A 25,371-nucleotide genomic window follows, 5' to 3' on the forward strand; every position below is an offset into this window, starting at 1 on the left:
ATCCAGCCCCACCACCAGAACCCACCAGCACTGGCCCAGCCCTTGCAGCAAACTGCCAGGGAAGACAGTGCCTTGCAATCTCAGCAGTGGATAAAGAGATTTCATTCTGCATCCTCACCGCCAGCTGCAGTCTCAGCTTATTGGCAGGGGTGGGGGGGGTGGGGGGGGGCAATGCTTGTTAAAAGGATTCGTTTCATTGTCCTGTGCCTTTCAATAGTGTCTCCAGAGTACTTGACTCAATATCAGCTTCAGTGCTGCATACTGACTGATGGGTGGAGGCTGTTCAGAAACATATTTCTTTGTGCATGGCAATGGGTAGAGAGGCTCAGTAATTATTACCAAAGGGTTCTCTTTTAAAGACTGTTTTTCTCTTCACTCCATTGACATGGTAAAATTTGGAGAAGCAGCATCTCATTTTGGTATTTTGAATCCTCTCTAAGTACTGGGCAACACTAAATACTGCAGCGACAGATCACCTGCACTTTCTCTTCACAAGCCAAATAGTTCCAGCTCTGAAATCCCACGGCTTCACTGGTGCACATCATCCTAGCTTTTGCACTAGAGCTGCTGTGATTTCCATCAGCTGAGGAGCTGCCCTCCTGTTTCTTTTACTGGTAATTATAATTCATCAGCTTTCTATGGTGCTCATTACTGTGGTATTTGAGTGCCTATTTTTACAGGCTTGAATAGCTTGCTGTATACCATCTCATCTCATTGCAGACAGACAAGCAACCTCTCAGGCTCCCTCTGGAAATGAGCTCTCCACGTCCTGCACCCTCTCTGTTCTTCCCTTCTGATCACAGCATCCACAACTCACGTCTAATATTTTTAAAAATAATATTAAAAGCATGCAGTACAAATAAAAAAGGCAGTAATCAAAGTAACTTAACTATCTACTGTTCTTCATGAAGATTTTAACTACCCTAATGACATTATCCAACTGTATATTGGGAAAAAAAAAATCTCAGAAGAATCTGAGTCTGAAAATGCTTCCACATGAAACCACCTCCTGCAGCTTTGTGTTATCAAAAGCCAGAAGGGAAGGTATTGCAACAGTGACCGAGAACAGACTGAACCAAACAACACACATGTGCCATGAGGGAAGCCTAACATCCCCCTCTACATTTTGATGTGGCCTGACTTGAGCAGATTGGGTGTGTTTGTTTCCTCTTCTTTCTCTTTATTATCCTTCTCATATCAAAAATATAAGAGGAAGGAGGGCCTCTACAGGGTTGCAGCCATTTGTAAAGCCTGGAACATTATTTTACTGATAGGGAAACTGAGGCACACACAGAGAAGACACCTCGTCACCACTGCAAGGGGCCAAGGCAGAATAGATCTCTAGGCTCCAGGCTCTTGTCTCTCAACTCCATGGTAAATATTTAGAGGTGCATCTCTGCAACAACCAAAGTGTTATTATTAGAAACAAGGATGCAGCTGAAACCAGAACTTCTGAATGCTACTATGAAAAGAAAGGTAAAGAGAAAGAGAAAGGCTTTCTGGTTTCCTTTAGCTTTCTAGCTTTCAGCTACACTTTCAATCAATAATTATCTCGGATTTTAACTTTGGTTTGATCCTGTTCCTTTTTTGCTACAGAAGCTGGAGAAAACTGGTGTGCCAGCCAGCATACCCACCACCTCACACCATGGGCCCGCCAGCAGTGTCACCACTCCCAAAGACGTATGACTCCTCCAGGAGATTTTAAGAAATTAAACACCCTCCTGGTGTTCTGGAGATCCGAGATCCCAGCAGTGCTAACCTTCATCGCTGTTGTCATCCACAAGGATAATCTCCTTCAGGAGGTGAGCTGGCGTATGATTAACAGCGCTGTGCACCGATCGCAGGATAACGGAGAGCGCCTCGTTCACGAAGATGAAGATGATGGAGATCTGGGGTAGGTCCTTGCCGTATTTCAGCTCTTTACACCTGTAGCACAAAGGGCAGAGAGAGAGACGGGGTTAGCGGAGCACGCAGGGCAGCACTTCGAATCGGGCACACATTTAATACACAGCACAAGACGATGGCTGACATCTCCCGGCTTTGCACAGCCATGTATTATAGCTGCCTGTGCCTAATTTCAGCAGTGCTGTCCAGGAAGAGATAGCAGCGACAGAGAGTATCCTCCGGGCTCAGAGAGCACCAAGGGCACGGTGCAAATCCAGAGTTCACTTAACTGAGGTTGTGTTTGCACGTCTGTGTACGTCTGTCTGTGGGCATGTAACAAAAGGCAGCCTCCAGAAGATGGAAAATGGCTTTGGTTTTACCATTTAAAGTGAAACTCCACATTCCTATTCTGTTTTAAGATTAATAGGTGCTCAGAAGTGAGCTCTGTTCTTAAACAGCCCTTGTGAATTTTCTTCCCATTTGCTTTGGAATGAAATGAATATGAAATGACCCTTGGTTAAATAGTCTTAATAAATGTTTTAGCTCTTTTTGCAGATAGTTCTGAATACATTCCTGTCTCTAAAGTACCCCAGAAGAGCACTGCCATGAACTGATGTCTTTGTACTTCACAGCCAGGACACGCTAAAAACATAAACTTGTGATCATCTCTCTGGGTTTCAGGAGTAATTGCTGAACTCGAGCTGGTTTTGTGGCTGGGTATCCACTTAGACACATCTCTGTGGATCAGAGCAAGACAGAAATGGAAGAAGCTCCCAGGTGGACAGAAATGGAAGAACCTACCAGCCAGTTCCATCCCTGGCAAGCAACAGGTTCACGTTACATCCATATGCCAGACCTCGAGACCAAGGACACCCATGGAGCAGAACTAGAGTAGCTGTAAGTGGAAGAGCCTTTCCAGGTAACCAACAGCTCTCCAAGGAGCACACACAGCTCTCAATGAGATACAGATGTTGTTTTAATGCCACACTATATCCTAACCAGAAACCTAATCTTAATAAAAGTACTTGCAGAAAGCAAACAGGCAATCTTCAACTACTTCAAACAATTTAATCAAACTCTCCAGCTTTCCCTACAATAAATACATGCGAGGGAAGAAGAAGAAAACGAGACTTCCCACTCCCTCTCCGCATTCATGACAGATTAGACATGCAACATTAGCAGTGTTGCAGAATTACAATGAGCATTTTACCAAGTAAATCCTGCCCAGATAAGCAAAGAAAGACCGAACACACAAATGACATCCCAGTGTTGCTTCAAGCTCATTGACTCCCCAACAATGACTCTGTATTTAATTGTACTGGGTGTTTCTTAGGCAACAGCAGGCTTTCTTCAGACTCCAAAATGAGACTTGGGAAACAAAGATTTTCACAGAAACAGAGTTCTTCATGAATCTTCTTTAGTTAAACAAGTATGCTGGATAAAAACAAGGTTGTATTTCTTGATTTAACTATTGCCTACCCTAAAGCAAGCCAAGCTCTCTACAGAAGGGAATGTACCAAATGTTGAAAAGGATCTTCCAAAGGGAAGATCTCTCTTTAAAATGAACAGTCATGATGGGGTAAAATGACCCTGAAATGCTGTCACGAAAGTCAAACTAAACTGACTCTGAGATTAAAAATCTGCTTTTGCTATATGTTGATACCTGCTAAGCTGAAGAGAAGGTGGTCACAGGAGCAAGAGTATTTCCTTTTAATCATCGAACACCTCTGGGCAGCCTTCCCCCAGGGCACGCTTCAGGGGGATAAAGAGCTCAGTTTGTGATCAAAGAGGTTTGGAGGAAAATCCAGACCGAGCCCTTTGAGGTTCATATCTCCTGCTCATTCGCATTCGCCCCGCACCACGCTTATCACGGTTCTCCCTCCCGATTGCTGAGGACAGGCGAACAAAGATACAGGGAGAAGAGATAAGTCTAGGGAAGGAGTGGGCACGTCAAATGCCAGCATTGTCCATAGGCACAAAGCTGCAATTCTCCAAAGGCAGACGGGGGCGGGGGGAGGCAAAGGCTTTGCATAAACACTCTGCTCTCGGGTGGCTTTGGTTGCAACCACAGGAGCGGGGAAGGCAGCAATTTAAAACAAAATTAACATCAAGTTTGCCAGTCTTCCTCACATGGACTCTCCTCTTTGCTGGTGCAAGAAGCATCTGGGTTGAGCGATGCTCTCTGCCCGCAGCCACGTGCTGTCAGACTTCAGCCCTCCGGGCTCCACTGCAGCGGTTTCTTATTGACAAGCTGACATGTGAACAAATATGCATGCGTGTGTGCAGGAAAACATCTGGTGCTTCGGGGCTCTTGGGGGTCAGGGAGCAGGAAAAGGGAAAAAAGAAATGCTTGAGCTCAAACATAATTAGAAGGGCCAGTGAAGAACTTGTTAGAAACAGCAGGAATAATGAGTAGGTGAGATGGGAAGTGGTGGGGTTTGGGCTGTTTGGTGGTTTGGGTTTATTTCTTCTAAGCATTTTAAATAGAAAAGGGACTGATTTGGACTCTGTGGTTCAGCTTATCGTTCAGATTGTTTACAGGTGGAGGCACAGAGGTTTTACTCCTAGAAACATTTGAGACAGCAATTTAGGGAGGATTTACTGTCTCGCAGCGGGTCAGCAGGTCGGGACCCAGCCGGCTCCTGCCAGCAGCAGGCAGGCGAGGCTTCCAGGCTGCCCATCGCTCCAAATTACACAGCTCTAGCCTCTATCTCCACCCTCCCGTACCCCGAAGGACCCCACCTTTTCAACCCTTAAGGGCTGCATTTTCTGCATAAGATGGGAAGACACAGGATGTGAAATTTCTGCTGCCTTCAGCATTTCAAGCGCAACCCAGGGGAACGGCACAGAAAAGCCAGCACCAACCCCAGGTCCCAGCAGGAGCAATGACAAGGGGCTCGGGGACAAGTCCCACACCTGAAACACATCTTTCCCCTCTGCCCACAGTTATCGCCCACAGGTGAAAAAGCATTTGGCTGTTTACCAGACAGTACCTTCAAAATTCAGATCCCACATGAAAATACTTCTAAATTCAGGATTCAAGTCTCACTAATTACCCAAAAGGGGATGCACTGGGCCAGAACTGGATTCCAGCACAGCTGTAGTCCTCAGCCCAGACCACGGGCTGGTGTCTTTGAGGAATACCAATTAGTGAGATAAATGCAATATTCGAGATGTTTCTCAGGGGAGCTTGAGACTAAGCAGCACACGGGAGACAAGAAGCTCTAGGAATAAACCTGTTATTCTGAGATTTTTGCCAAGCTTTTCTAGAACCTGAATTAACACCAAAGCAAATCTATTTCTTATGTAGGCTGGAAAACCTTCGCAGCTCCTCACATCTTCTAGGAGGAGAATCTCAGGTTTTATTTCTAACGCTCAGCTCACACCATATCTGGTCTGCCCACAAGCAAGTCGCAGTCCAGTAAGGTGGCTTTCCAAGGGAACACTCCATCCATTTGAAAACTTTTAAATTCAAATGAAATACAATGGAGAGACCACCACAACACATTCCTGTTGGTGTCAGTGATTAGTTACCCATAGGCTTTAAGACCAGCACCTCACTTTCAACCTAAATTTGTCTGCTTTCAGTTTTCCATCACTAGCAAAAAGCCACTTCAGAAACTTTCCCCCGCCACGCATCAAGTGCTCATCAGCCAGGTGCACATCTGCACGTGGACCCAAGGCACAGCTGCACAACAGAGGCACTGTGCCAGTTTACAAAAGGGCAATACCTGGCTGCCTGCATCTGAAAATACTTCCAACTGAGGAAAATTGCAGCAGGCTGCAGTTGATCCCTCACAATCCCCTCTTTGCTAGATGAGAAACACTTGACTGGTACAGCACAGAACACTACTTACTTGCCAACACCTGTAAACTAATTAGTGTAGGTTACACAATGACATTTTCCCCACTAAATCCTGCTCTCTTCAGCTAAATGTAGGCTGGCACCTGCTTGAAGGGTTTTTATCAAAATATCGTGAATCAATAGCAAAAAGAAACAGATCCCTTACAGTTTTGTCTCTCATTTAGATCAATGGGATATCAGAGTAAGAGGCGTTTTATGTCCCATTAAATCATGTTTGACGCCGTCCCATTAAATCATGCTCACAAAACTAAGTTTTGAGAGGCTGGGGAAAACCTCCTAACATATGGCACTGTGTTTAATTTAAGGACCTTGCTGAGCTCTCACTGAGCAGTGTCGCTTGTCCTTAAACAGGGCAGAAAGGGGGTTTTACTACATCCTTGGTCCAAGGCTCAGACACATCTTTTTTCACTTCAGAAACAGACTGACGGACCGACCACAGACACCAGACCCAGCATAAACCTCTGCCCACCACATCCATGGACCAACTCCCAACATCCTCCCCACCTGCCCCGCAAGGGACCCAGGGAGGCGGACGCATGCAGAGGCCACGGCACTACTGGACTGTGGACACTGTCACTTTTCTTGGGCCCAAGATCTTTATTCTACACAAAGTCCAAGTCTGCAATCGGAAGAGCATGTGAGGAAACACATGAAATAAAATACATTTACAGAGGACGATTTTTACGGTGAATTCTTTGCAGTTACTGCTTTATGTAAGAAGCCATTCAGAAACAAATGAAGGATGAGAAGAGAAGATGGGGGAAGGGGAAATAAGACTGAGTTTATGCTGAACAGCTTGGCATACATCAGGCCCTATTAATCAAGTCAGCCAATTTCAAAACACACACAAAAAACCCCAAGTTTTGCTACTATGTATGTTTGTCTGCTGCAGGAATCTGCCTTTGAACCCTCTGATCATTTGTTTTATGCTCACCACACAGCTGTAAATCTACTCTTCAGTGCAGCAAGTGAGATTAGGATGTTTATTGGCTGTCTCAGTATCAGAAAAGGAATATCGTATCATTTACTGCTTCGTGATCCCACAGCAAAAAAATAACCTGGAATCGCAGCAAGCACTCCTGGAGCAAAGAGGCCACAAAATGGCAAGTAACATTTAAAAACCCACTTCTTCCTGCTCAGTGATTTAACATAATCCACTCTATTACTCAATTAATACATATCAACTGTCTTCTCGGGTGCAAAGCTATTTCCATCAACCACCTAGTGTCACACTGTCCAGTATCAGGCAACTGAGAGCCAAACTCAGATGGTTTCTACACCTTCCCTACCTCAGTGCGAGCCATCTATCAGCACTAATCAGTGCAGCTTATGAACAACCTGGAACATGGACTGCTCAGGTCAAGACAGGAACCCACTTGTTTGATCCTTCAGCTCCAGATCAAACCATGCTTGCAAAGAGCAGACGGTGAACTTCTATGCCAATGGTGTGACTTGACAGACTGTGTATGGTGCATCTTCTCCTGTGGATGACAGGTGCTGTCAGGTAGCACCTTTCACTAAAAAAACAATTTAATGAAAGAGACAACAACGCATTATATTCTTTCAAAGTCCATAACCATGGACAATAGGATCATTATCTCATACTCTGGAAAAAATGAGCCACAGCATTCAGATATTAGTCCAGAGAGGAGCTGGACAGACAGACCTGCGGTTTGCTTTCCTCCCCACATCACAAAGCAGAAATACTGCTAATACTGAGAGATCCAGTAATCACTAATCCCAGATGATGCACCAAAGATTATGTTCATCCCTGGCTCTAGAAATTACCTTCCACTTTCTGCTATATGCCTCACTCAGGCCACCCACTCCTGACAGCACATGCATCTATTTTGCACAGAAACCCAAATCTTCAAGACCGTCACCTAATTCACGCCTTTTGTTCTGCCTCCTTCCCCCCAATTCCAACATAAATATGCCTATGAAAGTTTTAAGTGGAGATTAAATACCATTAAGCAGAAAGTACAGCTGTCCTCATTTCCAGTGAGGAGGCAGAACTCAACAAATCTGAAAAGACTTCTTTGGTCAGATTTGCCCTGATTTTCAAATATGTCCAATGCTTTAAAAGTAATACTTGGATCTAGATAAAAAACAGGCTATCTGAAAATGATTCATCCATAACCTGATTTTTCTAATAATATATTTCTAAAAAAATCACTCCTGATGCCTGTTTTCCAGACTGGAGCCATTTCTCCAACTGAGGGATGGGCTGCAACAACATGCAGAGGTTGTCTGTCAAGATCCAGAGAGACACAAACTGGGAGGAGCATCAGGTGGTAAAGAGCTGAAAAAAGTATCTGCTGCTGCAGACTCAGAATACTGATACTGTTTTTAAATCAGTTTTAAGCAAGGTATAGAAAAATCTAACCTCAAACCCACTGTGCCTTAACACACTCAGGTAAAACAGTCTCACGATCTGTTTTGAGACATAATTTTGCATTGTTTAGAACCCCACAGTCACAACTTTTTGCCATAAGCTGTTTTCCTCCAGGCTGGTGTCACCTCAACACTACCTGAGGCACAGCTTGGAGCATAAGCAGAGGTTCTGCTTGCGGATTTTGCCATCTGCCCTTTGGTCTGCAAATCAGTGCCCGAAAGCTGATCTCCACCACAGCCCACCAGCACAAAACCTTCTGCAAAGGTCAGTCACTTCCAACTCTACATTCAACTCTGTTCCTTACTGTCTGGGATGCCAACGCAATGGCAAGCGAAGCCAAACAGAAAGTTCCAGAAATGCCAATGAAAAACAAAACCTTCTCACTTAAACATGCCCTACAGCAGAAAGGAAGAGGCAACATGCAGGGGTCTTGGGCAAGACCACGGTGCCTAAGCCAGAGAGCAGAGGGCACATCAGAGCCCTGGGAGAGGACAACCATCTTCCCCCAAGCTGCATTTTTTTCTTAAACGCACATCTAATCAGTAACTGAAGAACAAAGATCGAGGGAAAGCCAAAGGCAGTGCAGAGTGTGGGGTCTTACAATATAGTAAGAGGAAGGATATGCCTCCCCCAGCTCCCCATCACTCGCCTGCCCTTGGTTTAAAGCCCTTCCCAAATAAGCTGTAGGTGAGGTCCCCAATCTGAGACAAACCTGTGACCCTGCCTGACAGGCATGCCATGCTCCGGTACGAGCAAATCGTCATGGCTCCAGCACAGACCATCAGCAAGGCAGGTCAGCCGCTCGCCTTGGCAGTGAAACCTTCCTCAGTCATCAGCAAAAGGACAGGTCCTGAGGGGCTCCTCAGAAACCACCGCCAGCTGCAAAAGCAGATCCCACACTTCCAGATGCGGAGACAGAGCAGGACTCAGCTCTGACCCCCAAGCTCGGGTAGCTCGCTATGGGCAACAGCATCAGCACTCCCTTTGTTCAACTGCTCCAGGACTGATGATGCTGTTTTCAAGATAAACGTATGCAAGTGCAGAAAGGCAGCAAAGGCAAGGCAGCCACTGCACGCCGGGCACAAGTACCATCACTGCAAACAGCAAAGGAAAACACCTGAGAGTGTCACTGCAAGAGCAGAGCTCGTCCTGGCAGGCAGGCACAGGAGGAGCTCAGCGTTACACTGCAATTTGTTCACCTCGTAATGCAGCACACACCCCTGCCCCAAGACAGCCAGCAAAGCTCACAGGTGCCTTGTCCCCACACACACAATATCCTTGATTGGAAAGAAAGCATCTCTGTTATTTAGTGCTCCACAAAGCACAGGAAAATTTTACCAACTCCTTACATTCAATAACCAAGAACAGATAGCAAAACTTTCTATATGCTGTGCACAGCATGCTGAAAATCCCCAAAACACAAAGTCCCACCCTATAGAACAGCACTAGGTAAGACCAATTTCTACTCATTTTGAACATCAGTGCAAGGTAACTTGTTATGAGAAAGTAGCACATCCTATTTGGAGGCTTAAATGTGGTTCAGGCTTTAAGTTTTCCACTTCCACCAGCACAGGAACTGTCACTGCTTGACAGCTGAAGAGGTGATGAAGAATGATGCACACAACTGCCCAAAAGTGAATTATGGGCACACCAGGAACGTAGAAGTCTACTGTAAAACCTTTATAGCACATTAGAGTAAGATTTTCTTGCTTTCCCCCTGCTGACATTGTGGCAGGTGCATCCGCCCAGTGAAAACAGAGCTTCCTGGTTGTTGAAACGTGGCAGCCTCTGGCTGTCTTTGTTTTCAGGGTCTCGCGGTAGTTGAGACCTTTGACCAATGGGAGCCGCTATTGACTACAGGTCAGATTCGGTCTGGGTATAAACGGAGTCCCTTGGGGGAGCCATTTTGAGCTCGTCCCCTGGAGCTGCACGCTGCGGTCAGGACTCTCCCCTTGGGTTCGGAACGCCGCCCAGGGAAACTCCTTGAGGTGCCTTGGGTCGGGACGCTGCCCTGAGCAGGTCCTCGAGGTTGAGGCCCTCACTTTCCAGGTGAGTGATAGAGCGTTTTGGGTTGTCGTTAAACCCTAGGTAGTGAAGCTTTGTTTACGTTTGGGGTTGCCGTTAAACCCCTGGGGTGTGAGGTTTTGTTTTACCTTTCGGGTTCCCGTTAAACCCCAGGAAGTGAAGTTTGCGTTTGGGGTTGCCGTTAAACCCCTGGGGAGTGGGGTTTTGTAAAGTCTTTCGGGTTATTGTTAAACCCCAGAAAGTTATTCTGTCCTCCTCTTGCGGACATCCGGATCTGTAATTTACGGAGGGCTGATTGGTGGTTTTAGAAAAAAATACATTTATTTATTTTTTTAAATTGGTGGTGGGTTGCTTATTTGGAAGCCTCCGTAGCAGACGTCCAGCCCTCCCGTGGCCTACCCATTGCTTTGTGTCCTTCCTCCAGCACGAAGCCACTGAGATTCCCCATCCCTGGAACCCAGTATATGAAGGACACGATGTATAGTGTCTATGTTACAAGCAGGATGGCCAGGCTTTACTCTGCTCTGGATGGATGTCAAGTATGAAAAATACACACAGGAGAAAAGGTCAACTAAATAACAGTAGGCTGCTTTTTTGTGAGCATTGGAACAATTTAACTAGTCTGACTAATGTCTGGCACAGGTAAGAATTAGTAGGGAACATCGTATGAGATAATTTTTGGAAGCACACAGCAATGTGTTATGCTCTTAAGTTACGGAACACATTGATGGCCACATGCAGGTATTGGACCCACTACTTCTGCTGCCACATGGCAGAGGGTCTCAGAAGCAGAAGCCCTCTGTACTAGCTTTGACAGGTGCTCAGGCTGATTGATGAGCAGTGTATCTATTTAATAGCTACATCTTCATTAGCTCTGACACCACACCATTACTCATCTTTGCAGAAATGCCCTTTAGGGCTGTTCAAGACACAGTTCTCCCACACTGCATAAAGATGACATCCCTGCTCCATGTCCTTCTGAAATGCCAACAGCAGGAACCGCCATGGAGAAAGTTGAACACCCATGGTCTGCAGATCATCCCAAGTCTTTAGGGTTGCTCCCACATCCTATGAAGCTACCCTATGGCTACTAATGGGGATCCTACTGGACCCCTCTCCATCTTTTTTGTGTGAACAAACACTCATGAACTGGGCAGACAGAAATAGGCATGAAAATCTGTGCCAGTTGTATGGTGGCACAAAATAGACAGGGGAACCCCAATCCTACATGCCTGTGGAAGAAGATAGGATACACAAAGAATTTGATGGTTATGATCATGGAGACCACAGTCCTTAAAAGATCCTGATGACAGGTTTTCAAAGATTTCCTCCTCTCCTACATATTAAAGTGGCTAGATTTACACACACACACACACACATATTTTTATTTTTAATTCTGAGCACCCAGTAGTTCCCCCATGTGGCTCCTGACGCACAGTTATTAATCATTTCTTTGCTGGCCATCACACAAAATAAATCCAGCTAACGTGCTTATCAGGAGCTTATCCCTTCCTGACATTTCATTCTTGTATAAGGCTTGAGGGTTTGAATATTTAAATAGGCAAATATTCTTTTGATTAGTGGAATAAATGATTCTTGTTACTTACTGTCCTTAAAAACACTGTTAGCATCATGAAAGTGCTCAACTATGTTGGCACAGCTTTTACAGGGTTTTGTACATTTTCCTATAAAACGTGCTTCAGCAGCAGACAGAGTTCAACTTAATAAGCTCATAAATTTTTAAATGCCTTTCCTACAATGATATATGAAACTGCAACATTAAAGCTAAGGGTGCTTAAGAGACAACTTGGTTAGAATTTCTGCACATTAACTGCAATTCTCCCCAAAATTACTATAATATAGATTGCTGTTTCACTAAGCTCTTATAAAGGCAAGCTGCAGCAAACATTATCTTGCAACTAAAAGAATTATCAATACCTCTCTCAGTGCCTAGGAAACTCTGACCCTTTGGTTCCCAAAACCGCACTTTCAGAGCACTCCCCAAATATGATGTACCAACAATTTTACCCCATTATAGAGACAGAGCATCAGAACTCTTTTTGGTGGAGCAAGGTCCCAAGAGCAGGTTAACACACAGTGTGGCTTACAATCCCCCAGCCAGCCTATGGGTGCCCATCATCAGGTAGATACATTTCAGGGTAGCGCAAGTGATGACGTCCAATGTACCTGCTTCTTGCATTGAGCCCCCCGGCTCTTTGTCTGCTCCTCATCAGTCCCACAGTGACAAAATACACCAGGACAAGGCAGGGCTAGACACAGACCTTTGCTCTGCATGACTATGTTGCAAAGAGCTGAATAGGACTCCCTCAGGGCCACATCTGGACACCATGAACATCCACAGCACAGCTGGGGACTCTCAGTTTGTCAAGAGTCTTCAGGAGAAGGAGGCTTCTCTCCCCTTAACTAAGGCATCAGTGATTTAAGCACCACATGACGTTGTTCAAAGCTAATGTTATCACTGCTCCAAATGAAGGAGTGCAGAAATTAAGTGGTCAGTCCCAAGGTGCCAGGAAGTCAGCAGGGCTCAGGAACAGAACCCACAGGTCCCGCTGCAATGCCTCTGCCAGTCTGTTGGCCTGTTCCGGGCAAAGCGCATCTGACAGGGAAAAAGTTTAGGAGCATTGTTTTGTCTGTCTCTTTGAAAACAGTCCCCTCCAAACAGAGCTGAACGCTGAATAATGTCAAAATGGGCACGGACTGAAGGAACAGGCTTTGAAAATGGCTGTCTACAGCATTTTACAAGACGGGCATCGACACATCAAAGAGAGAAGAGCCCTGACCTCCCGTGCGGTGCAGATCCTGAGCTATCAGGCCACGATGCAAGGTCTGCTCTCAACTTCATCGCCAAACTGCCGAGCAGACCCTGTGCTTCCAAGAGGAAGGGCTGGCACCGCGCCAGTCAGTGCCCTCAAGCAGAGGAACGCTGACTCTGCTACACAGGGGCAACCAAATCCTCAACAATTACAAGCTTGTAAGTGCTCAGAGACCACGGGATGAAAGGCAGTAATGTGAAATTGTAAATTAACAGTGTATGTTTTGACATTCTCTATTAGAGGTGTCTACTACCCACATAGACAGTCATGCAGGCACAATACTGCCTGTGGCTAATTAAGAGACATCTTAGTCAAAAGTAGAAGCCAAAGCTCTCTTCAAGGTCAATGAAGAGACACTGACATTGCCAAAGGACAATTTATTCCACCCCTCTATCCAAGGTATAAAGTATATCGCAGTCTGGCGTAACAGACCGATGTAGCTATTTTTTGGGTAGGTGGAAATGCCTTTTTTTTTCTCTTCATTACAGGCAGACCTTGACTGAACGTTCAGATGGGCCTGTCCAGTGAAGTGAGCCCTTATCCTCCCATCAGAGCCTCCCAGGCCAGTGACTTCAGGGTGGCAATCACATCAGCAAGCTTTACCAAAAAGTTCACAGCTCTACTCAGGTATAAAACTGTCACAGCTATAAGCCTTACCTGCCAAATTTAAAATGAAATCTATGGTATATAGCCTTACCATAGGAGCGTCTTACTAGAATAGATCTCATGGGAACTCAAGATTTTGACATGCCCAGTACATACTTAGGGCAATGAATAAGAAAAGTGGCCAATGCTTGTGCTGCCTGGAACACAGGGTGGAACGATGCCATTGCTGGAACAGCTAGTATAAAAATGATGAACTTAAAAGGCACAATGGATTTTTAGAGATAGCTCTTCTTTTCTGTAATAACAGATCCACTCTGCTGATGGGTTTATGAATTGGGAAGATGAAGAGGTTTTTAAACCTTTTTTGTTATGTACAGAAATCACTGTATAAGTTTACTTAACCTCTGCCAGAATTAGATCAGCCTCAGCAGAGGGATGTTGCTCACCCCTGTCTGGCAAACTTCTGCATGGTGGAAGTCACACAAGGAGAGCTCTACAAAACCCAGAGTCACGGAGCTGGCACCACCGCAACCCACCCCACACACATCCAGACAGCTCAGGCTGCTCACTGAGGTCATAGTAACACACCATTTGCTAAGTGATACTTACTGCTTCATTTGGAAAAAAATAAAAAAAAACAAGTCACAAGCAATAGCAAAATGGTCAAAAAACAGAGGATGAGGCTGATTTCCATTTGCATTTTTACTTGTACTCCAATTTCAGGTACTAGTTAACTGAATGAAATTAACTGGCTATAAATACTGGTGCTCCCTTAATGGTAGGGGACATGAAGCATGGAGAGGTTAATAAACTTGAAAGACCACATAGGTAGGTGGCAATAGAGTTCAAAAGCAATGGCTGGCCACACTGTCTGTACTCTAGTTTTTCATGCAACTTTTTTTTTCTGGTGCAATAAATGCAAAAGGCCAAGGATTCACTCGGGTATGCCAGAAGTTTCCCTTTGTTCCACAGATTAAGACCCATACCACCTGAATAATGTCAAAATTTTAACCACTATTCTATGGTTAAATTTGCTCCTGTATGGCTTTTCTACTGTTACAGGTTGCATTCTCTACCTCTGCCAAAACAAAATACAAGAGAGCAAAACTGGGAGACAAAGTTAACCACATCAGAGCGCAAGCATAGAAGGAGAAAGGTCATCCAGTTTACTCCAGTGCAAAACAGTAACACCATTTATACACCTCCTAGGCAGGTTAGGAAGGGATCCAACCCAATACAGGCAATCAAGGAAGAGCTGAACTGCTACGGGGTTAAGAAAAAAAAAAAAAATCCACTGTAATTTTTAGTGATGAGCTGGAGATGCCCTGTTAGCTGGGTATCAGACCTTTTTTGCTATGCCTGACTTTATCTGCAGAGATCCAAATGACAACAGATACACAGCTACCTAGCATAGACACTTTACTTTAGAGAGTCTTTTACTATTACTCAAACCCAGAGAACATGATTTAAGGCTATAGATTTGTTTTCTGCCGCAACAGAGACACTAACAGGAGTATCTAAAGCCTGACACGCATGATGTCAGCTCCTTTCTCACCCTGCCACCACCAACAGCCCCCGAAAGAGAAACATGCATTCAACAACTTCAGGTTGTAAATACAGACTGCCTTATTGGATGCATTTTTAGGCAGCAGTGGTCATGATATACTTGATATGAGTAGACACAAAACACAAACAGCTAACTTGTACGGACATACATACAGTGACACAAGGTCTACACCTTCCCAACACATACCTGTCATTTATCTACGCACACCAGAAGTTTGGATGTACACCTGCAAACCACACAGTAGAAAAATTCAGGAGCTTTCTTCCCTGTCCTCACCTTATGAATATCATCTGACTTTCACCTGCATCCCACAAGACCCAACACAAAATCTTCTCCCACCTGCACAAACTTAACACATTAATACACATCCAAGAATTTGCTTTTCTTTTCTGCCTGCAGCCAGTAGCTCTTCACAGATCCCCTCCTGGCCCAGCACATACTCTGCTTTGCCACAGAAAACCAATATGTACTTTGTATTGATGCAGCTGAAAACCTGCGAGGTAAATTCTTATATATCAATGGTGCACTGATTGGATTGAATGATTTACTCATGATTGGGCTGCAAAGCACCGTGGCTGAAATACAATAAGTTATAAATCATGTTACAATCTTCTGCTGGCTGCACACACATGGTGTGTGCACACGCACACAGGCAGGTTCAAGCTTGCTCAGGTTTCCTTAATCCAGTCATACACACTGCTTCTCAGCTGTTTCTTACATATCTGTACTGCTTTTTGTCTTTAAATCTCAGTAGGGAAGCAAAAACCTTGCATATCCTTCTGAACTGGTGACAAGTAATTCCACAAACTAAAGCTATTGATTTCAAACAAGCTTCATTCATGTTCTCCTCACAAAAATAAAGCTTCACCAGGAAATGAATTGATCTTCATTTGGCTTTTGTAAAGATTATGAACAAGCTTAAAAGAAAGCAAGCGTTCCGACTGCTATTCATATTGCCACTTCCTAATCATGCTCCATTCATTGATTGCTTATTTTAGTTTGTATTTTGCTGATTCAGTTGCACATGTCTTCTTGCAAAAGGGATTATCAATATTAAATCAATTGTGTCTACCCTATGAAGTAGATGAAAAAGCAAACAATTTTCTATTATCCAAGCATCTTAAAAGACCTAATGCTGTGTGGTACACTTTAGTGTTTAGGGATTCAGAACACTACATTCTCATAAACTACTTCTGATCATTAAAGCTCTAAAACCCCCCACATATCCCCACAAAATTTGTTTTTTAAAGCACCTACCTTATTTCCATTAAGTACTTTTCAGAAATGTTATGCTTTATATTTTAGAATTAGGGTGTCAAAAATACGCATTACAATTTAAATATTATGGGATATACGGGCATTTCTAAATGCACATTACTTACTCAGCAAGTTCTAACAAGAAGTGATCTACTAAGTTGTAAAAACAGAACGTGCAGAACAGGATTTATTTTTGTGAGGGGCTCTTGTAATAAAGTTATTAAGTTCAGACAGAACTAAGGGACATAAAAGCCAGAGCAATTACAAGTGTCACATCTACTTACCCATCTCTCCCCATGCACAAAAGCTATTTCACACGTACGAAGAAGAAGAGTCACAATCCTCAGTCTAGGATTTATTGAATGGCCACAATTTGGGAACAACAGGGAGGAGAAGAGGAGGAAAATTCAGTAATGATCTCTAAAATTATTTCAAAGGATTCATGCTCTGTGGTTGACTATCGTTTGAAACAAACCACTGACCGCAGGACAAGCTCACCCACTGCCCGGGGTCACCCATCCCAGTGAGCTGCGCACGTTCAGACCCGCAGCTCAAGGCAACAACCCTCCGGCCATGTGAGCCAACACACCAGACTGCCGTGGATGCTGGAACACTAAGTGAGTGACTTCAGGACTGATGCTGTCAGACACCAATGTTTCACTCGTATCTCTGCTTGGTTTGGCTATGAATATGCAACCTATTTAAAAGCTCCCATGGCAATAGAAAAGCTCTCTGCAATACATGGAAGCAGATCCATGGCACAAACATAAGCTTGGATTCCTTTGGAAGCCAACTTAGAAGTGTATCCAAAGCTTAATTTGGTTCATTCTTTTTCATAAGTATACTTTAGTCAGAATTATTTATGATAATGCAGGTATTTTTCAGTGCTGGAGTTCAGAAGAGCACAGAAGAAAGCTGTTAAATTATACTGATCCCATCCTCTACCAGAGCATGCATTTGATACTTATGTTTACATTAGCAGATGTTTTATAGCACACTTCACACATAGGAGTCTTCTCTGAAGCATCATGTTCCCAACTTACAAGAATAGGGAATAATTTTGTAGTCAGGAAAGGAAAACGACAATTAGTGGAATCTATCACATAAAAAAAAAATTGGGTACCGTGTATATAAATACATGGTCACAGCATTTCAAGACTGCACTATGCAGCATAACAATAGTAAGAGAACCTTATAAGAGCCACTAAACAAACTCTAGAGTTACTTTCCCAAAAGCACTTTCTTATTGAGTTTAAAGCTGATGTTGGGACTTCGAAGCACCAAAGGCTTTTGACACACTTCTGACTCCATACACAGCATGCACGGTTGTCAGACAAAGTACACTTAAATGACCTTGACTTCAAAAGAAAGTTATCCTATGTCCCTATCTAAATCCAGAATAGAAATAAAAAATAAAACCCTAAACTTTTCGCCAGGAAGTCAGACTCTTTCAGCTCCAGGTTGATTTTTCATAGCTCTCAGCGGAGCTAATGCTACCTGCCTGCACGTGTGTGCCATGGAGCTGGCTCCGTCTAAGAGGTCACAGTAGCAGAGATAAAAAAATTAACAACAAATACCAAGCACAGCTGGAAAAGTGTGTCTTTAGAGACTTGACTTGCCCCGTTTTCAAGAAAAAGAATTACTGAAAGTCCAATAACAATCTCTCCATACACGCGTACTAGTATGCCTGAGGAATAAAGATCAATAGCAGTATTTATTCAATAGCACGCTAGTTTGTATTAGTACCAGAAAAGCAATGCAGCAATAAAGCAGCTTTTTCCTCTTGTGCAAATCATCTAAAAGTCACCAAGAGTTGCAGCACCATCCCTGGGGAGGCAGGTGGTGCACATGGCTCCCCCAGCGCCCCGCAGCGCCTGCACGCACAACACAGCAGCAGTGACTCCTCACATCTCAAGTGCCTTGATGATGCCAGAGAAAGAAAAAACAAAATTTTTTCAGGTCTGAAGCTGGGTTTGCAAGTACCTTCGTACTCCCATGATCTTCAGCGCATGGAGAGGACAGATTCAGCACAACCTCAAGCATTCCTTTGGAAAGCACCAGGAACATGTGCAGCCTGGCAGAATAAAAATGCCTAAAGCCACACAGAGATCAGACAGATTGGGCAGGATGGCATGCACGGAGAGAAAATATCCAGCGACCTGTCTCTGAACTGCAAAACTGCAAATCCAGTTTGGATGAGCCTTCTCCTGGATGACGCTTCCTTTATGCCAGAGCTTTGACTCTGATACTCACTGCTCGATTTCTTCACTTGCTCTCGCAGAAAATTTTCAGCGAGTACTGGAAAATGTTCCTTTTCCTTTTTTACGGCTGAAGCCATAAAAAGCCAAGGGCAAGAGTGTTTTTTACACAACACTGGATCAGACCCACAACTATCTAGTAGGAGAGAAGATACACAACTAGTTCTGATTTTTTCCTGGAGATGAAAATATCCTTTAATACACTCCCACATGCTATTCAAACAGAATTTCACATCTGAAACAGTCATGGTGTTTTTCCTTCTTATGCTGTCTTGACTCCTTGCTAGTTTTTCCTTCAGTTATTTGATGAAGAAGAATCACTATATTTTGCCTCTCTTTTCCTTGCTGTTGTTCGTATGTAGGATTGCAAAAAAACCACAAAACAAAAACGTCTTTTAAAAGGTAAAATAAGGTATTGTGCATGCAAGAGAAAAAGAGCTCTTTTGACCTCCTTTGTTTGCAATAAACAGCAGTGACTACAAATAAACAGTCATGAAACTCTTGTTTCCCAGCAAATATCACCAGCATAATTCAAGTAGTTTGTTTTTGTCTCCTCAAGCTCTGTCCTTTTCCTTAGACTCATTTCATCAAGCCTGGCTAAACACCCTAGGGCTAAGTAACTGGCATCATATCACAAATGTGCAACTCCAGGAATGTTCCAGCTACTAAAAACTTGAGGAAACCACTAATAAAAAGCTCTCTCCCTTGCCTCAATAATATTTGCAGATGTCAGCCATGTCTACCAAAAATAATATGCTCGTTTGGGGAGAGGCAGAAGGATTTTGCTTCAAGCAAAGCTTGAAGGAGGTTGTTTGCGTTCTATTCTGGGGAAGAAACGAGACACTAAGACACACGTGATGCCAGGTGTATGAAGCAGCATACGGGACAGTCTCCTGCCCAAGTCATGGTATGTGCTGAGAAAGTATCTCATTTCAGTATCCCGGCACAAGAGAAAACTGAGATAAAGGCACCTGCAAAGCCAGGTCTTTTTAGCTGTTTATGCAATGGAAAAGATTTGCTCTTCCTCAAAAGAAAATAAATATGATAGCACAGGAAACTTTCCTGAGCTCCATCAAAGCCAACCACAGGGCACAGGCTGAGCCTCATGGCACAAAACATTGCTAGTCTTGGAGTCTGCAGGGGAAGCCCCTGAGAGCAGGTACAGCCAGCATCCAGCACAGGACGGGAACGTCTTGGGTCCAGCACAACAGAGATGTGAAGGCAGGTGTGGCCTCATGCACAGGACGTTGAATTAATTACAGTTCTCCAAGGCCCATCCTCCTGGACAGTCCTGATGTATCTAAGTCGCATCCACACTCGTGACTTTCCAAAGATGTCTTCAGTTTTGATTATAAAACCAAAATCCAGTTCTTTGGCCCTGCAACATCCCAGTAACCTGAGTGGAGGCTGAGGCCCAAAGGCAGCCCCATGGCAGAGGGCAAGAGGCTCTCCAGCGCTGGGGAGAGACCCCAGAGGGAGCAGCACCTCCCACTACAGCTCACTCCCTCCACCCCACAATATGTTCCAGCACCCAGTATGTGCATGCTGAGAGCCCCCAAAGGGCACACACAGAGCACTTCAAATAAAAACAAAATCAAGAATGGATTTAGTTCCTTTAAGTACGTTGTCAAAGAACAACCCAAGGTCTTCTCTAAAACTCTGTCTTTTCCACTACATCCCAAAGAAAAACTTTCAACTTGCTGCTACACAGAAGTCTGGTAATAAAACCAGTTAAAGCCAGATGGTGCTAAAAAGCCCAATTGCTCCCAAGGAAGGCAGCTACAGAAATAAACGGGTGATTCAGCCACTTGAGACACTTGAGTGTAATGACTGATTCAACCCCCAAACACACCACCGGGAAAAATTCAAATCACATCAGTGATATGTAACTGTTTAATCTTTAGCAATGGCTTCCAGGTGATGGTACAGCTCTACCCAGACACTGCTCTACGGCCACGTGGTCCCGTTCGCAAATGCAAACCTTTTACCAGGGGCATGCTGTGAAAACAAAAGCAGATCAAGCTCCCGATACACATCATCAAAGTTTTTCCATGCTTTGCCTGACCCATACGCAGGACCCACAAGGCAGGCAGGAGGAAGGGGTAGGGTGTCTCCTGGCTGGGAAGCCCTCAAAACATCTGAAGATCAAGCTGTTGCTTACCACTTCCACTGTTTTTCCTCTTCACTTCAGTATCTTGAAGCTTGCCTACACGAGAACAGCTGTTGAGAGATTCGCAGCAGCAGGAATATGTCATCTTCACCCAATGATTCAATAGTCCTAACAATTGTGGGTATTATTTTTCTTAAATCTACTCCTTAATCCCTTAATGCCATAAAATACCACTGAATCAGAGCTTAGCAGGATTCCAGAAAGGAACAGACTTTTAAAGAGATAATGAGAACTCCACATTTATATTAGATAGGATTGAAAAGAGAGAATAGAGAAGACAGAATGTACCAGATGGGCAGATTATTTCATAGTTTTCCTTAATATGATTTCTTCAACCTGAAACATCTGGTAATTCCACTATCGGAGATTAGATACTGGATAAGATGGACAGGCAGACTGATCTAACAGAGCAATTTTTATTTTCCAGCTATACATAGGAAGGGTTCCCATTAAATCATACATCACAGAATAAAATAGAGGTGCATAAAATCTAGTATCAAAGCAGGGAATGTTAGCAGCCTGTAGGATCCCATGTAAATATGCTTCACTTTCAATAAAGAAAATAACACGTCTTCTTAAACCCTCCCATCCTTCACTAGCAAGCAGAAAATGCTGTGAATTGATCAACAATAAAACTCACAGATCAGCCTTGTCCTTCACAGTTTTTGCAGAAAATTGAAGAAAATCTCTCCATCTCATTTTTTTTTTTTTTGAGATTTGTGTAGAAGTCCTACAGTCTGCAGGCTGCACCTTGGGTACTTCCAATCTAGAAGCAGTAATTGTTTTCCAGAACACGCAGGAATCTCATCTTAAAGTCCAAAGACCTAATCAAGCAAGATAGAAATGTGTTGCCTATGCTTTATTATGTTCCACAGCGAGATGTGAATTAAGGTCCCTTGCACCAAAATACTAGTCCTCTTTTATTTTAGCCAAAGGAGTAGCTTTCTCAGTCATCCAAAATGTAATACCATTATCTGATTCACTCTAAGAGCACATTGCAGTGCACATCTAACACAACCTTTCCTACTCAAGCAGAAGGCCAGGATCAGAAGCACCTGTATTACTAAGCTCAAGACTAAGGTCTTACAGGTGCAGCTCCCTTATGGTATCAGTACCACACACATTATTTCATGTATCCATACCATCAGCAGCGCTTTTTTTGGGAATCCAATACTGCTCAAGTGGTGAACAGCAGGGTAGACTTTCTACCTTCTGGCCTAGGTAAGCAGCCTCAGCGTTTAAGAAAAGAAAACCTCTCAAATAAACTGAATATTATAATCAAAACAAAGATGATAATCCAAACTACCAAAAAGAGACACTACAATTCCCCAAATCAAGACAAGCAAGGAAAGATCTGGGAAAGACCTTACCTTCTCCGGAGCACCATCCTGTACCCAACACCTCTTGGACCATTTTCTCCAGGGAAACCCACCTCTATCCTTTCTGCTGCCTCTGGGCAGGGACTCGAAAGGCTGGGACTCGTGATGCCTCCTCATTGCCAGCATCTGCTTGCAAATCGCTCTGAGCAGGCACACCTTCGTCTCTGAACCCTTAGTGATGCTGACCACAAGGTGCAGGGAGTCTAAATGCAGAAGGATTACAAAACATGCCTAATTTCCCCGAAACTCCCCTTATTCCCCTTCGCTTTGGCCACAGTCACAAAGAGGGGTCAGGAAAGGGAGGTCTGATCCAGCATAACTCAACACACAGGAGAGTGATACTTGACCACGTTAACCTTTTTCTTTAAAAAGCAAGAAAACTAAAAAGAAAAGAACGCATGAGCAACAGCCACTGCTAGGAACAGTCTGAGTCCATCGGCATTCCAGACGCTGAACAGCCTTTAGCTGAACCAAACAGGCTTCGCTATTATATTTAAAACTAATACATGCTTTGTAATGCTTATCAGCTGGAGGGTTTTCAACAGTTTTTCCCCCACTAATGCTGCAATTTCAAAACCATTTAGGCTAATTTCCTTTGACTTGAATCTATTTTAATCAGAGACCAGGATACTTGACTTAAATGGTTTGCATTAAACCCTTCATAAAATCAGCCATAAAATTGTATGTACAAAATAGCAAATGGATCTTGAAGCTAGAACTAGAAAAAGCTGAAACTTTTCAAGTTCTGCAGCAAACTCAAGCCTATTTCATAACCAGACCAACTGCTCTCTTACAATACCAAGACACACTCATGAGGATCTTACACAGATAAAAGACACTAAGTTATGCAGCTGCAGCCAGTACCCACAAATTCTCTCCAAAGTATTAGCCTGGCTCCAAAACGATGTATTTTTAATAAATTGCTGTGCCTGCTCTGTCCTCTCCACAACCCTCCCATGAAGTGACGGATAGTGGCACTGAGGAAGAATATAATGCAAACCTAAAAATGTCAGAATTAATCCTTTTCTTCCCGCCGAGATCTGAAAAAACATTACTTCTCAAATTAATTCTCACAAAGTAATGCTGGCTCTGCTAGAAGTCAGAGTTCTGGATGAGAAATGAAAATAAGCTCAGACTCAGGTAACTGCTAGAGAAGGTCTCACTTCAAGGATTTGTCATTGTAGTGGAATTTGCATATCATATAGCCAAAGATGCAATTTGTACCTGCAATTCATTTTGTCCAGACAAACCATGCCAGCAGAACTGGAAGCTGGGCCTCCATTGCTTTGGAAATTCATCCAAATATTTCTGTTGTCAGTGGTTGACAGCCTTGGAAACTCTGAGTGGCTGCTTGAAATTCATGCAGCACGCAGAGAAGTGAAGGAACAAAAGCTCTCCATGCTCTCACATCCTTAACAATTTCCCAGTATGCTGGAGACATGTAGCTGCATCCCCCTGCTGCATGATTTTCAATGGTTTGCAGATGCCAAGCAATGGCTTTGTCACTGTCCTAATGACACAGGCATTGCACATGTATCTTTCAGAATCTGAATCTCTCGTCACTCATTTTTTTATGAGGGATTTCACTCCAGGCCTGGACAAATTGATGCTTTCCTATTTTGAAGAACACTCTGATAGCCATATCTAAAATTAACTTTCATACAGATAAACTTACAGCACGTCTTTTCTCACACTTTTAACAAAACGATTTGGCATCTCATTTAAAGTCTATTCTTCTATGGTGCTTAGAAGTAAACATCACCATCATCTTAAAAGGTCATTCTGGAAAAATAGTAGAGAAAGGATGCTGCTACCTGATCCATTGGGCTCCCTTCAAAGGTGTCTGCAGAGGTGTCCCTGCTCAGGAGCTGTTACTCTTTCTGACTAATATTTTAAGCCTTTTCTCATGCCTTCCTCCTGCCACTGCAGTGGTAAAGGGTTAAAGCACTTCTGCCCCCTCCCTCGAATCAACCATTCTGGGCTGCTTAAAGATCAACAGGAGACCCCACAGCAGCGTCCCAGGAGAAGGGCTGTGCTGGAAGGAGCAGGAGGGCAGCCAGAGAGCCCCGGGGGTCTTGCAGTGACATGAAGGAGCTGACAAGGGAGGAGAAAGGGAGAGTATTTGCACACATTCACAGGGTAATAAACACCAAAGGCCAACAGCTCAGTGAACAGCCCTTTGCTGACGAAAGCAGATGTGAGCTTCTGATCGCATTACTACCACCCAAAATAATGTATTGCTTTAGGAAAATAAAAAGCGAGAGAGAAGAGTGGGAAGAAATTCACCTTTTTCCCCTGATAAATTGTCTTTATGAACTATCTCAGTTTCAGCCAAACTACATCAGTTGCTCATTACTGAGCACGGCCCTGTGAATGATAAGGAGGGAACAGTGAACAGTATCACACCCGAATATGAAAGCAACAATCACTCCTGGCTCTCGCACGGTATCTAAACTTGTACACCCCTTCATGGAGCAACTGGTACTTACTTGGTTGGACGATAATCTGGTATGGAACGATCCAGTGAAATTTTCTCACTGAGGTAGGAGTTGTAGCCGTATTTCTCATGTGGTCCCTTTGCTTTCTCCTCCTCCTCAGGAGACAGGGTGGCTGGAAGCCCACCTTTACCACGTCCACCATAGCCTTCAATGAGACCGAGTGACTTGGACAGACCTCGAGAGAAAAAAAGCCACCATCACTGTTAAAATTCATCACTGGTACTTCCAAGCTATAAAAGAAGCAAAAATAATCTAAAAATCCAGAGTGGTTTGGTTTTGTTTTCTGAAAACATTTCAAATTGTAGTTCTCTGGCCCAGTACTGGACTCAAGTCTTGAAATTCTTCATGGCTCAGGCACACTGTTCCTGATAGCACTGCCACCAGCATCCAACTGATAACATCCCAGGGATCTGTGCATTTATTTAGTTGTTAGGAAGGTTATTTAGGCCTCCTTCCCACTCTCAGAGAGGTAATTACATATAAGGTTAGATGTCCCCAGGAGAAGGATAGGTTGAACACAGAGTAAGAATAAAATAGGGTTGGTTAACTGCCAACTGAATGAATTTTTGCTCAGTATGAACAGTGAACAGCATACAAATGTTATGGATTTAAAAACAATTTCCCCTCAAAGCT

The 25,371-nt window shown here is 43.8% G+C and overlaps 1 protein-coding gene across 1 annotated transcript in view; it reads right to left on the minus strand.

Annotated features, from left to right (window-relative positions):
• Nucleotides 1-25,371, minus strand: part of GALNT17 (polypeptide N-acetylgalactosaminyltransferase 17) — a 224,616-nt gene that overhangs the window by 142,606 nt on the left and 56,639 nt on the right. Inside the window, exons 2-3 of the mRNA XM_074845117.1 lie at nt 24,730-24,913; nt 1,760-1,926 (exon numbers count right to left, since the gene is read on the minus strand). Coding sequence (XP_074701218.1) covers nt 1,760-1,926; nt 24,730-24,913 — 351 coding nt within the window. The remainder of the gene's footprint in view (nt 1-1,759; nt 1,927-24,729; nt 24,914-25,371) is intronic.

Source organism: Strix aluco, chromosome 19 (assembly GCF_031877795.1).
Source record: "Strix aluco isolate bStrAlu1 chromosome 19, bStrAlu1.hap1, whole genome shotgun sequence".
NCBI lineage: Eukaryota > Metazoa > Chordata > Aves > Strigiformes > Strigidae > Strix > Strix aluco.